The following is a 13,891-nucleotide window of genomic DNA, read 5'->3' as shown; positions in this document are numbered from 1 at the left end:
TGAAAATTATACATATTAAAATGGATTCCAAAAGATGTTTCAATGATGCATATTTACTTTTTAAAAAGTCAACTTATTGATTGCTTATCGTATGCCAATGACTGTGCTGAAAACCATAGGAAACACTGAGAAATTATATGATAAGTTACCTGCCCTTAAGAAACATACTTTTATTGAGGAGCCTTAAAATAAATGAATTCAAAAGAGAAATTTATTGTTCAATTGCTAGAATGAAGTAGTCTCTAATGTTTGATGGGTGTGTACTATATACCCATTATGGCTCTAAATGATTTGCAAAATTAAATGATATATTTCTCACAACAACCCAATTAGGTGGCTCCTATATCATCATCACCATTTTTCAGATAGGGAAACGGCGGCTCAAGGTCATTGGCTGGGCCACCATTTGATTCCAGGCCACTTGTCTCCAGAAACTAAACTCTTAACCACTTTATTACACTACCTCTCATTAAGAGCTGGAATGTGAACTAGGCCAAACCCTTTGCTATTTCTGAGACTTTGCCCTGTCACCTCCCCAAGGGAGAGGGAGAGGTTAACGCGGCTCTTCCCCATTTTCAATTTCTTTAGAGAGCAGTCGTCAATTCCCCCACGTTTCACATGCCCCTTGCATTCTCTTTTCCTTTTTCACATTTCCTGATTCGTCCAAAAAAGCACTTAAGTTTGCAATACCTGGAGATCAGTGATAGTGGAATAGGATCACAGAAGACATAGAAAACATAAAAAATATGATTTTAAGTTGCTGAAACTGAAACAAATGGAACTGATAGTGTGTGTGTGTGTGTGTGTGTGTGTGTGTGTGTGTGTGTGTGTGTGTGTTGGGAAGGTCACCCATTGAAACAAAAGAAGGCAATTGGAAACTGAGTATTTTAGAATAATTTATCTTTTAAATAATAACTTTATTGTTGAAAGTATTACATGTCCCCCTTCTCACCCCAATGACCCCTTCTAGCCCGCTCCCATCTCCTGCCCCAGGCCTCCACCACCCTTTGTCTGTGTCCATGGGTTATGCATATATACATACAATTTCTTTGGTTAATCTCTTTCCACCCACTCACCCACCCCCTGCCTTCCCTCTGAGATTTGTCAGTCTGTTCCATGCTTCTATGTCTCTGGATCTATTTTATTCACCAGTTTATTTTGTTCTTTAGATTCCACATATCAGTGAGATCATGTGATAATTTATCTTTAGGAGATCTCATATGAGAGGATACTTGGATATTGTAAGGAAGTGTCTTCTAGTTACAATTAGGTCATTCTTAGCTCTGTTGTTGTCACGGTCCCTACTTTGTTTTCTCAGCCTAATGCCTGATAGAAAGTTGGTACTTAATATTTTTATGTGTGATTAAATAATAACCAATTGGGAATAATACTAATTGCAAATTAACTTGCCCATTTAAGGAAACTATGGAAGTGACTGTATTTGATAATGACTTTACTTACCCAATAAAAATAGAATAGAAACTAATGTAACATTAACCTAGAAATACATTGAACCTATCAAAGTATGTAGAAGACACTATAATCATAATTGCAATAGGAATATCTGCAACATTTCTTTAAGTGAATTACATATTTTGACACTGTTACCTTTTTATCTTTGTTTTGCATTTTAGAATCAGTTGTATAAGGCTCAAGACAGCATCTTTATATTCTTACTGTTCCATGGTGGTCATGTTACTTGTCTCTATACTAAGTTCAGGTCCTATGAGTATCCTCTCTCTCTCTCTCTCCCTCTCTCTTTTTTTTTAAACAGAAAGGCTGTGGATACCATCTGGACTTATTAATGGTGGCTGTCATGCTTGGTGTGTGCTCCATCATGGGCCTGCCATGGTTTGTGGCTGCCACTGTCCTCTCCATCACTCATGTCAACAGCCTAAAACTGGAATCAGAATGTTCAGCTCCAGGAGAACAACCCAAATTTCTTGGCATTCGGGAGCAAAGAGTTACGGGGCTTATGATTTTTGTTCTTATGGGTTCATCAGTCTTTATGACCAGTATTCTGAAGGTAATAAAACCTGCCCTTATGAATTTAAGAGAAGGCAGAACATATTTATTATTAAGAGATTTCATTTGAATATAAACCATCAATTTGCAAATATTTTATAACAAATGATGAAAGTGATGAATTTCTTTACCATGTTTATATAACTTTTTAACTTAATGAGGGAAATTGTGTGCTGTATTTTAAAATCCTTAAATAAAAATTTAGTCTGGCAAAGTAAAATTTGATGTGTAAATTATTACCATAATTTTGAAATGGTGACAGAGTTGTGGGAAAGAGTCTCTCATTATTTCTGATTGACTTGTGATCTGAATTCACTACAGGCCTAGACAAAATAAGGCTTTTTTTTGTCAATGGAAAGCTATATTTACAATTAACATTACCTAGTATAAGATAAAGGTACAGAAGTAAGCAATGTTATGGTCATGGCCACAGTGCAGATGTATATGTTCCATAAAACTAATAATATGAGAGCATTAAAGAGTAATTATTATGTCATAATTCTGGTAGATATTTCTAAGCTGTGTTATTTGTATTTTATTTTAACTCATCTAAGTGGTCTATAATTTATAAATTCTAGTTGAAATATTTAATTATTTACATAAATTTACTTGTATTTAATAATTTCATAAGTATATTTGCAAGAATTGATGTGTATATCATATAAATAACTATAGAGATAGAATGATGCCGAGTATTTAAAGAAGGAGAAAAGTTGAACAATCCACAATTTTACAAACATCTGGTATAATGTAGTAACAACATCTAAGTATTAGCTCCATTCTTCGCCTTTAATCCAAATAAATTGTTGAAAATAAATTGTGCCTTTTCTCCAATTGTTCTTTCACAGTTTATCCCCATGCCAGTGCTGTATGGAGTGTTTCTTTATATGGGTGCTTCATCTCTAAAGGGAATTCAGGTAAATTATTTACAGTAATAAAGGCACATCTATGATGACTTACTGTAAGGTCTATTGATGCTAAGTCATGTGATAGTTAAGAAAATGACATTATCTTAGGAACAGGTTTTAGACTACAATTAATTTTTTTAAAAATTAGTCAGATTTCCAAAAGTTAAAGAAGTTCCTCATCGGCATCTTAGGTTCATAATCCTAGGGTACTTTTGTTTACAAGTATATTAAAATTGATATGTTTAGATTTCACAGCCCTTTTAGAAAACTAATCATAGTACATTTCAAAATGTATACAAATACTTTTAATCTTTGATACTATCTTCATGATTATGGATATATATACATGAGGCTAGAAAAAAACTCTATGTACAAAAATGTTAAAATGTTAATTGTTACACACACTTTCAAGATATTAGCAACAATTCCATTATCCATCATTAGTAAATAATTATGTAATCTATGGTATATTCATTGAAAGGTGGTAATTATGATGATAATAAAAGTAACATGGTATAAATGCTTATGGCACAATGCAAAGTGAAAAAGTAGGAAAACAAATTGTATTACAATTGGTTTATAAAGCTATGACATTGGTCAGATTAAAAAGGAAGAAAGAGAAATAAAAACAACTTATTGCCCCAGTTTGGCTTAGTGGCTAGAGCATCCGCCCACAGACTGAAGGGTCCCAAGTTTGATTCCAGTCAAGAGCATGTACCTTGATTTTAGGCTAGATTCCCGGACATGGTTGGGATGTGTGCAGGAGGCAACCAATCAATGTGTCTGTCTCACACTGATGTTTCTCTCTCTCTGCCTCTTCTCCTTCCTTTCATTCTCTCTAAAAATAAAAAAATAAAAAAATAAAAAAATATCCTTGGGTAAGGATTAACAAAAAACAACAACAACAACAATTTGTTAAAATAGTGAGGTCCTGGGTGATTTTTTTCTTTTATGTTTGTTTTTCTATTATTATTATATTTATAGAAATATTAAAATAAAAATAAAGTTATAAGGTAAGGCAGTTTCAAAGTATAAGGAAAGGTTTATTAATTGTTTAAAGAAGTGTTAGATAAATAAATATAGTTGGCTTAGTTTTCTATTGCTGCATAACAATAGAATACGTAACAATAACAAACATTTATTATCTCACAGTCTCTGTGAGTCATGAATTTAGGAACAGATTAGCCAAGTGGTTCTGGCTCAAGATGTCGCTGGTGGTTGCTGTTGGGATGTGGACAAAGGCTGCAGTTATCTGAAGGTTGAATAGGGCTTGTGGATCATGTCTAAGATGGCTTATCACACAGCTGTGGGTGAGAAGCATCAGTTCCTACCTGGCTATTGAGAGGAAGCCTCTGTTTTGCCACAGGGGCCTCTCCATAGGTCACTCAAGTGTCCTCATGACATGGAAGTTAACTTCCATCAAAGTGAGCAATGAAAGAATGAGAAAAAGTCACTGTGCCTATTGACTTAGTTTCCAAAGTTGCCCTCGGTCATTTCTACCTTTTACTATTTGTTAAAAGCAAATCACTACGGCCAGTTTGTACATAAGGGAAAGGAAATTAGACTTCATCTCTTTATTTTGTTGTTTTTGTTTGTTTGTTTGTTTATTTATTTTTTAATCTTCACCTGAGGATATTATTCCATTGATTTTTTAAAAATAAATATTTATTGTTCAGATTATTACAGGTGTTCCACTTTTTTTTCCCCCCATAGCTCCCCTCCACCTGATTCCCCACCCCACCCCATGCCCTTACCCCCCGCCACTGTCTTCATCCATAGGTATAAGATTTTTGTCCAATCTCTTCCCGCACTCCTCACACCCGCTTCCCCCTGAGAATTGTCAGTCCACTCCCTTTCTATGTCCCTGATTCTATTATATTCATCAGTCCATTCTGTTCATCAGATTTTTTATTCACTTGATTTTTAGATTCACTTGTTGTTAGGTATGTATTTGTTGTCATTTTGTTGTTCATAATTTTTATCTTTACCTTTTTCTTCCTCTTCCTCTCTTACAGAATACCCTTCAGCATTTTATATAATACTGGTTTGGTGGTGATGAACTCCTTTAGCTTTTTCTTGTCTGTGAAGCTCTTTATCTGACCTTCAATTCTGAATGATAGCTTTGCTGGGTAGAGTAGTCTTGGTTGTAGGTTCTTGCTGTTCATCACTTTGAATATTTCTTGCCACTCCCTTCTTGGCCTGCATAGTTTCTGTTGAGAAATCAGCTGACAGTCGTATGGGTACTCCCTTGTAGCAGGAGCTACAGCGAGAACTACAGCGAGAACTGTTTTTCTCTTGCTGCTTTCAAGATTCTCTCTTTGTCTTTTGCCCTTAGCATTCTAATTATGATGTGTCTTGGTGTGGTCCTCTTTGGATTCCTCTTGTTTGGGGTTCTCTGCACTTTCTGGACTTGTAAGTCTATTTTTTTCACCAGGTAGGGAAAGTTTTCTGTCATTATTTCTTCTAATAGGTTTTCAATATTTTGCTCTCTTTCTTCTTCTGGCACCCCAATAATTCGGACGTTGGTATGCTTAAAGTTGTCCCAGAGGCTCCTCACACTATCTTCATATTTTTGGATTCTTTTTTCTTTTTGTTTTTCTGGTTGGGTGTTTTTTGTTTCCTCATATTTCAGATCTTTGGTTTGATTCTTGGGGTCCTTTGATCTACAGTTGAATTTCTGTATATTCTTTATTTCAGACAGTGTATGCTTAATTTCTGACTGGTCCTTTTCCATTTTTTTTGGCATGCTCATTAAGATCCTTGAAGGTCTCACTAAGCTCCTCGGAGGTCTCATCAAGTTTCTTGGCGGTTTTTAGAAGATTCTTGAGTAACCTTATAAATGTGGTTCTGAACTCTATGTCATCCAGTAGTTTGCTTTCCTCCATTTCTTTCATTCGTGACATGTTTCTTTGTCTCTGCATTTTGTTGTTTCCCTGTGTTGATGGAGTGGTTTTCTGTTGTAGGTGACCAGTGGTTCAGCCTATCACCTGAGGTGGACACTCTCGGTGCACCCCTTTGTGGGCTGAGTGCAAAGTCTTGGTGTAGTTAAGCCTTGATTGCTGTTGGTGCACTGGGAGGAATTGACCTCCAGGCCAATTGGCTGTGAGGACCCGCTGTGTCTATAATGGAAGAACTGCTGTGCTGGAGACATGCTTATGGGGCAGGACTTGCTTCAGTGGGGCTTTGGTACTCACTGAGTCGGCCTCTTGAATGTGTCACTTATGGATGTGAGTGGTTGAAATCTGGTGTCGTCTCACACTGACCACTAGATACACTAGCTTCTGGATTTCCAATGGGGTGCAGGTCAGCTACTGTCTGAGGCCACCCAGCAGGAGCTATAGCGAGAACTACAGTTTTCTCCTCTTTGCTTGGGGTTTGGAGGTTTTGGAGCTGTCTGACCAGAGCTTCATTTTCTTAGGTTAAGCTGCGATAGGGCAGGCCATTTATATGCAAAAGCCGCTGCATGGAGCTTGGGTGTGTTTGTAGATTGTGCGGGGCGGGGTCTCAGGGAGTCACTAGGCCAGGGCGTGGCAAACAGCGATGGCTGCCAGTCAGCTGTCTTTGCGTCTCTGCGTTTCCAAGTCCCCGCGTCCCGCACCCCAGTGCAGTAAACAATGATTGCTGTGTGCACCTTTGCAAGAAAGCCACCCTCACTTTCCGACCCGATGGCAGACAGTCCAGCTTCTCCCCGTAGGAGTTTGGGTTCCCAGCGTCTCCCCAGAAACTGGAGTTCAGAGTAATCGGGAGCTTGTCTCCCTTCGGGTTGAAAATAGCAGCACACCCAGTAGCCCACTGCCAGCCTGATTCGCGTACCTCCGTACCTCAGCTTTTCAGCGCTTGTGCACATCTCAATGCTCTTTTCTCTTTCCTTCTAGTTGTAGAACTTCCACTCAGCCAGCTTTCCCGTGGTTCTGGGAATAGACGTTTTGTCTTTTAATTGTAGTTTTGAAATTGTTGTGCGAGGCAGCAGTTTAGGTGTTTACCTATGCTGTCATCTTGGTTTGGTCCTCCACTGATTTTTAAGGACAGTGGAAGAGAGAGGGAAAGACAGAGAGAAACATCGATGCGAGAGAAACATATTGATTGGTTGCCTCCTTCATGAGCCTCCATCAGGGCCCAGGCCAGGGAGGAGCCTGCAACTGAGATGCTCGCCCTTGACCAGAATTGAACCCAGGACTCTTCGGTCTGCAAGCCGACACTCTATCCATTGAGCCAAACCAGCTAGGGCTAGACTTCATCTCTTAAAGAGAAAAAAGTACAAAAGAATTTGTGGGTTCATATTAAAAGCACACAATTGTTTTCTAAATTTTCATAGAGGCCATTGGCAAATTGTTCCTGCTTATGTTATTGTAGTGGGTTGAATACGTAGTGTTCCCCCAGAATTTTTTTTTCAACTGGAATCTCAGAATGTGACCTTATTTGGAAATAGAGTCTTTGCAGATATAATTAGTTATAGATCTCAAGATGAGTTCATCCTGAATTTAGGCTGAACTCTAAATCCAATCACTGGGTTCTTTATAACAAGAAGAGAGACACAGAGAGACCCAAGGAATAAGGCCACATGAAGACAGGGCAGAGATTAGAGTTTTGCTGCCATAGCCAAGGAACATCAGGAACCACCAGAATCTGGAAGAGGCAAGGAGGGTTTCTTCCTCATGGCCTTCATAGGGAGCTTGTGTAGCCAGCACTTTGATTTTGGCCTCCACAACAATCTATATGTATAAAAGGCTAATATGCAAAGTGTCTCCTCCAGAGTTTGACCGGGAGACCGGGAGTTCGATCGCTTGCTATGACGTGTGCTGACCACCAGGGGGTGGCACGGAACAAAGGAAGGCCCCAGCCAGCAGTCGGAAGGCCCCAATCAGCCCAGTATTTATTATTAGCCCCAATTGTTGGCCAGGCCTAGGGATCCTACCTGTGCACAGATTTCATGCACCAGGTCTCTAGTAGGATAATAAATTTATATTGCTTTAAATCACCGAGTTGTGGTAATTTGTTACAGTAGCACTAGGAAACTAATATAGATTTCTATATAAATTTGCCTTTGAATACTCTTGTTTTCTAACTTAACATTATTAATTGTTTAAAGGAGTATTGGTTGATCTAAATAATTGATTGATCTAAAACACATTTTCTTGAAAAAGAGACTAATTTTGAGGGTTATTTATTGTAAAGTATCATTTATGTTTGTTGACTAAAAGGAAAATATAACTTGTTGCTTTTTCTTTGACACAGCTTGATTCATGGCTGTTCAAAGACATAAAAGAAAAGTCACCTGATAGAATGTTATGTATTTATCAAATTAACACTTAAGTGTGGAGCACAGGGTGTGAGATGGTGAGCTTCAGTTCAATAATAGACCATAAGAGAAATTGAAAAAGAGAAGTTTATTACTCACATGTCCTGGAGAAAGTACCTGGCCTTGGGCCAGAGTGGAAGGTCAAGACAAAATAAAGATAGACAGATGGAGACAAAATCTGGGCACATGCTTTTCTTAGGGTCTGTGAGTAGAGTACTTTGGGGTTCCTGGGCTAATTCAAATTAAGGCAGTGGGGTTTAAGTGCCTGGGAATCTAAGGGGCACATAAGGGAAAGGTATTGGGAGGCAGGGGAGATTGTTGATCACAAGGGCTGTTGGGGAAGTCATATCAGGACCTTTGTTTACTTGTGACTCTGTGGGCATCTATCTAGGGAAAGTGATTGCATGAGGGACTAGTGTAGTTAAAGGTCACTGCAGGCCACTAGGCTAAATAAAATGGTTTCAAGGCAACAATACCATGGAGTATCTTAGCCAAACTCTAGACACTGAGGATCAGGCAGCATGGGAACTCTTTTCCTGAATTAACAGCTAGCCAGTTCTGACTTTGGGAGTAGGAAAACCACTCGGGCCTTAGGGCAGTGCTGGATGTTAGAACTGAGGCAAAACTTTAATACGAAGTCATTGTAAGATCATCAAACACCCAAGTGGAGAGGATGAGCCTGTTCATCCTGACAGTGGGTTACATTAACTTGGGAGAGGGAGATGGGGCAGAAGTGTTATGCACTTAAATTTTTCTCAAATTAGTTTTTTTTTTTTAATATATTCCATTGATATTTCACAGAGAGGAAGGGAGAGGGATAGAGAGCCAGAAACATCGATGAGAGAGAAACATCGATCAGCTGCCTCCTGCGCACCTCCCACTGAGGATGTGCCCGCAACCAAGGTACATGCCCCTGACCGGAATCGAAACCGGGACCCTTCAGTCCGCAGGCCGACGCTCTATCCACTGAGCCAAACCGGTTTCGGCATCAAATTAGTTTTAATTTTCTCATTTATAACATCATGGATGAAAGTGTATTGTGAAAGAATTGATTTGGTGAGGCAGAGAGGGAAGAGTACTAAAGAGTTTTTATTTATTTGTTTTGTTGTTTTTTTGTGTGTGTGTTTTTGTTTTATTTTTGCCTTTAGCAAAAGTTCTACGAGTACTAATTTCATCTGTGATCACAAAGTATTTATTATTAGGCCTCAGGCTCACAAAAATATACCAGTGGAAGTTTAAGAAACAAAGTAAAATAATTTTGATAGGTTTCAACAGATTTTACCCCCTAACTCCACTCACAAGATTTTTTATTCATGATTTAAAACTAAACAAATCTTGTAATTATTTGCAGTGTTCATCTTTCATTTCAAAATTGAAGAAAATATTATTAAAGGCAGAAGATAAAAATATGAGTATGAAGTAGCACAAATGAAGCAGCAAGTAAGGTCTCACACTGAAAAAGAGTGTTAGTGAAAATTTAAGTGAGCCTGAAGCTCAGGGAGTCGAAATCCATATTTGGAATTTTGTGGCTAACTCAGTTCTGAAATGGGAATTGATATTATGTCAAGATAAATGCTAATTGCAAAACTCAGATTACATTTATCTTGCTTATCATGATGTAAGTGGTAATAAACATGTGCTGAATACCAACAATACAAGGAACATGTTAATGGGTTACTCTATTTGTAGTAGGACCCTGTATTGTACATGATTGTTTAGGATTATTAAGAAAATTATTATCTAGACTTCTCATTGTGCAATGTGGCAGAAAAAACAGATCACAGTGTTCTCAGAATGTTGTTTCTGTACTCAGATATATCACCACATCTATATTCATTCCAACACTTCAGGAGTCCAAAGTAAAGCAAATGTGCCATTTAAACAATAACAATTGAAGCACCCACACACTGAAGTACACTTATGCAATAACATAACTTCACAAAGGAGAAATGGTGGCTGAGAAAAATGAGTGCTATAGAAACTGAAACATTCAGTTATAAGCCAGATGATTTTAATTTACTTCTTTCCTATTCCCACTCCCATTATGTACCAAGTTTTATTTGCTTGTTTAATGACATGTAATTTTAAGAGATATTGAGGATGTAGAAATAAAGACCTAATGATATATTTGTGGACAGTATGTAGAGAGATGGGCCAGGAAAGAAATTCAGTGCTTAGTATTCTGCATAGAAGGTTTTCAATAAACACTTTTGTAGCTTATTAATGAATATGAATAAATACATGAACTGTGGCTGAACTAACCTACATGTGATTCTGGTTTAGATGACCAAGAAAAGATCATGCCATAGCATTAGAAGGGGAACACAGAGGAAGGATGGGTTTCTGTTGAGTTTGGGATTTCTATTACACATGCAAACAGATTTTGGTAAAATAGGATGTTTTGATCCTAACACTTGACTCAATGGACATTTGTTCCTTATTAGAGTAATTTTGGAATATGTGATGAAAATTGCTTACAGTTTTCTTATAAATTAGCTAAAAAATATAAACTAATAGTACTCTTTTGAAATATATAACAGATATTACTATAGAAATGGCATGAAAATGGACTGTGATTAAAACCATATTCTAAATAATTGCTTCCTGTTGGAAACATTTAAAACTACAAAGTTTGGCCTGAGAAACATTAAACAAAATGACACACATAAAATAAATTAACATGCAGTATTGTTACTAAATAAAATGTGATTAAAGATTTAAGGTTCTTCTGAAAATTTAGTATATAGAATTTTAATTGAGACAATTAGCTTTTGTAGATAAAAATGGCCTCCAAGTCGAAGCTGTAACATTATATAGTTCAAAAATAGTTGTACTGTCTTTAATGTAAGATTTAAACAGAAATAACATTGATCTAGATGAAAATAATTTTTATAAAATACAATAAATGGTTTGACAGTGCAGCATAGGAAATTGATTAAGAAATAAAATTGAGTTAACAAAATTTGCTCTGGAAAGAATTTATTAACTATAATTAATTTAGGTTAAATATTTATGGATAAGATATTTATGTTTGTAAAAACAGCACTTAAACCTTGCAGAGATCAAAGCAACAAAGTCAGAACAGCAGAGTCAAAATAAGAGGTCAAAACATCTGACTCGGCAGCTGGAGATGGGTAGAGAGCTCCTGAGACAGAGAGCTGAAGTAGAGTTCTAGGTCAGGGAGTCTTTAACAAGTATGTTTAGTTGAAGCCATGGACTATTGCATGAGAGAAAAGGACAGAGAATCCAAGAAGCCCTAGTGCTTAAGGGGCAAAAAAAGGAAGAGATTGTGATGTGACGATGAAAAAGAGGTTGAAGATGGTGTTTTGTCTCTCAAGGCTATGCTCTCCCTGATAGCAACATTTAACATGGTCTTTAATATTTTTAAACTCTTCTAAATTACAACCTGGGTCCATATTTTTTAAGAAAATGAGGGATATTATAAAACTGATATAGTATTTCAGAATGTATGCATAACAATACTACTATCCAGATGCCCGAATGTCAACTTAAAAGTGATCCAGATGTACAATATATTGGACCACATTAACTGTTTACTTGTTCTAAAATCAATTTAGTCTGTTTATCTTTTAGTTCTTTGATAGAATAAAGCTCTTCTGGATGCCTGCAAAACATCAACCAGATTTTATATATCTAAGGCATGTTCCACTTCGAAAAGTTCATCTCTTCACAATTATTCAGATGAGTTGCCTTGGCCTTTTGTGGATAATAAAAGTTTCAAGAGCTGCTATTGTCTTTCCAATGATGGTATGGAACTTCTAACTTTTTTTCTCTTCTTGTGATTTTCTCCTCTTATTGGAAACCCATGAAATGAAATTGGAGCAATAGAGTCATTCTGAACAGTTATTGGTAACCCTGGTATAAACTTTAACCACTAAATCTTAGTGACTAAGATTGGATTTGAGATTATATATGAATTGCAGTGACTTATATTAGTTTTATCTCTATCATTCTGAATATTAGTAGTTGTTTGAATTAATTGAAGTTGGGTGGGAAAATTTAAACTTTAAAAATTTAACTTTAAAACTATACTAGCAAATCTGAAAAGGTGGGGAATTTTAAAAATGAAATTTCATAAAATATTTCAGGCAAGTTTCAAATGCTTCAAAAATATAGTGAATTTGAATAACTATAAATAATTTAAAATATTTTCAGTACAGATAAAGATAGTTTAATGTTCATTTAAAATAAAGCAAAGTATTAACTATAAGTTTTTAAGAAAACAGTGGAATATGTTTTGTAGTTTTTTTAGAATAGCTTCTTTGAATGACTTCTATAATGGGTAAGTAACACCATGGCCATTATTCGGAGGATAGGGTAAGAAAGGGAAATAAAAGAAGCAAAAGTACAAGACAATACCTGTTATATACATATATTTTAAAATTTCATTTTTAATCTCAGTCCTAGTTGAAATTGACTTGTTTCTGAAAACAAACATCTACATATCCCATTTCCATTTCTTCCATATTTCACACTATTTTATTATATATTTCAGGTGTTAGCTCTGGTATTTGTAAGAAAGTTGATGGACTTTTTGTTTACCAAACGGGAACTCAGCTGGCTAGATGATTTAATGCCTGAGAGTAAGAAAAAGAAACTAGAAGATGCCGAAAAAGAAGTAAGTCGTAGCAGAATAAATATCTTAAAAAGTAAAAGGAGCACTTGTACACATAGCTCTTTGCAAAACTAAATTATTGTGTTTCTCTTTAGACAATTAGTGATTAACAACCGCAGGTGGACAAGTTTGGAAGATTAATGTTTAAAATCATAAAGTTGGAATTTGAACACAGCGAGAGCGAGTGAGCATATCTTACATGAGGAAATCAATCCCTAGTGAAACATGATAATACTTTGTACTTCATTATCACGAAAATTGTACAGTTTATTTTTCTGATTCTTCCCCTGTGGATGGTAGAAACTTTTATTTCCAAATTATAGTCATTCAGTGATTGCTTTTTGGTTGAATAAGTGAGATACAAAAAAGAGACATTATCACTGTGGGTATTTTTCTAGGGACAAAGTTTTAATCAAAAGATAATTTTAATCCAAAGATAAAATGATTTATTCTTGAAATAGATTAAAAGCTTAAGAGGAAAATATGTTGATCTAATTTGTTTTTAAAATGATTTAAGAACTTTAATCATAATATTATCTACATATGTTTAAAAATAGGCATGCATTATGTATAAATGCATATGTGTAAATACAAAAAAAAATAAATGATTTAAGATTATTGTTTGAGAAACTTTTTGGATTTAATTGCTTTTATGGACTACTGATTTATCCTATCCTGTTTCATATATTAAAACCATTTAAGTTTTATGGAGTATTTAAAATTCAGATTTAAGTCTGGGAATATAAGTGAAAAAAGTGACCCTTACATAATTTACCAGAATGATTGAACACATAAATTATAAAAGATAGGAGCAAAATTTCCATGTGAATAGAAATGAAGATGAAAGAAAATATTTGATGACAATTGTGCATTCTTTCCACTTTTCCTTCTTCTACAAGGTAGTTAGTAAGAGTATTCATTTTCTTACCTACAGTATATTTTCTCAGACCAGGGATATATTCCTCTTGCCTTTGGGAAATCTGTTTGAAAACCTTTCAGTGTCTTAGATTTTATTCAGTCATT

The 13,891-nt window shown here is 35.9% G+C and overlaps 1 protein-coding gene across 14 annotated transcripts in view; it reads left to right on the top strand.

The window, feature by feature from the left end:
- The window catches only part of SLC4A10 (solute carrier family 4 member 10), a 276,790-nt gene that overhangs the window by 234,156 nt on the left and 28,743 nt on the right, over window positions 1–13,891 (top strand). For all 14 annotated transcript variants that reach the window (XM_080668207.1, XM_080668214.1, XM_080668208.1 and 11 more), the window contains 4 exons: window positions 1,775–2,026; window positions 2,874–2,942; window positions 11,827–12,000; window positions 12,749–12,871. In XM_080668207.1, coding sequence (XP_080524333.1) covers window positions 1,775–2,026; window positions 2,874–2,942; window positions 11,827–12,000; window positions 12,749–12,871 — 618 coding nt within the window. The remainder of the gene's footprint in view (window positions 1–1,774; window positions 2,027–2,873; window positions 2,943–11,826; window positions 12,001–12,748; window positions 12,872–13,891) is intronic.

This window comes from Plecotus auritus, assembly GCF_963455305.1.
Source record: "Plecotus auritus genome assembly, chromosome: 5".
NCBI classification, from domain to species: Eukaryota; Metazoa; Chordata; class Mammalia; order Chiroptera; family Vespertilionidae; genus Plecotus; species Plecotus auritus.
Note: the sequence above shows the minus strand (reverse complement) of the source record. Positions and strands in the feature narration are given on the sequence as shown.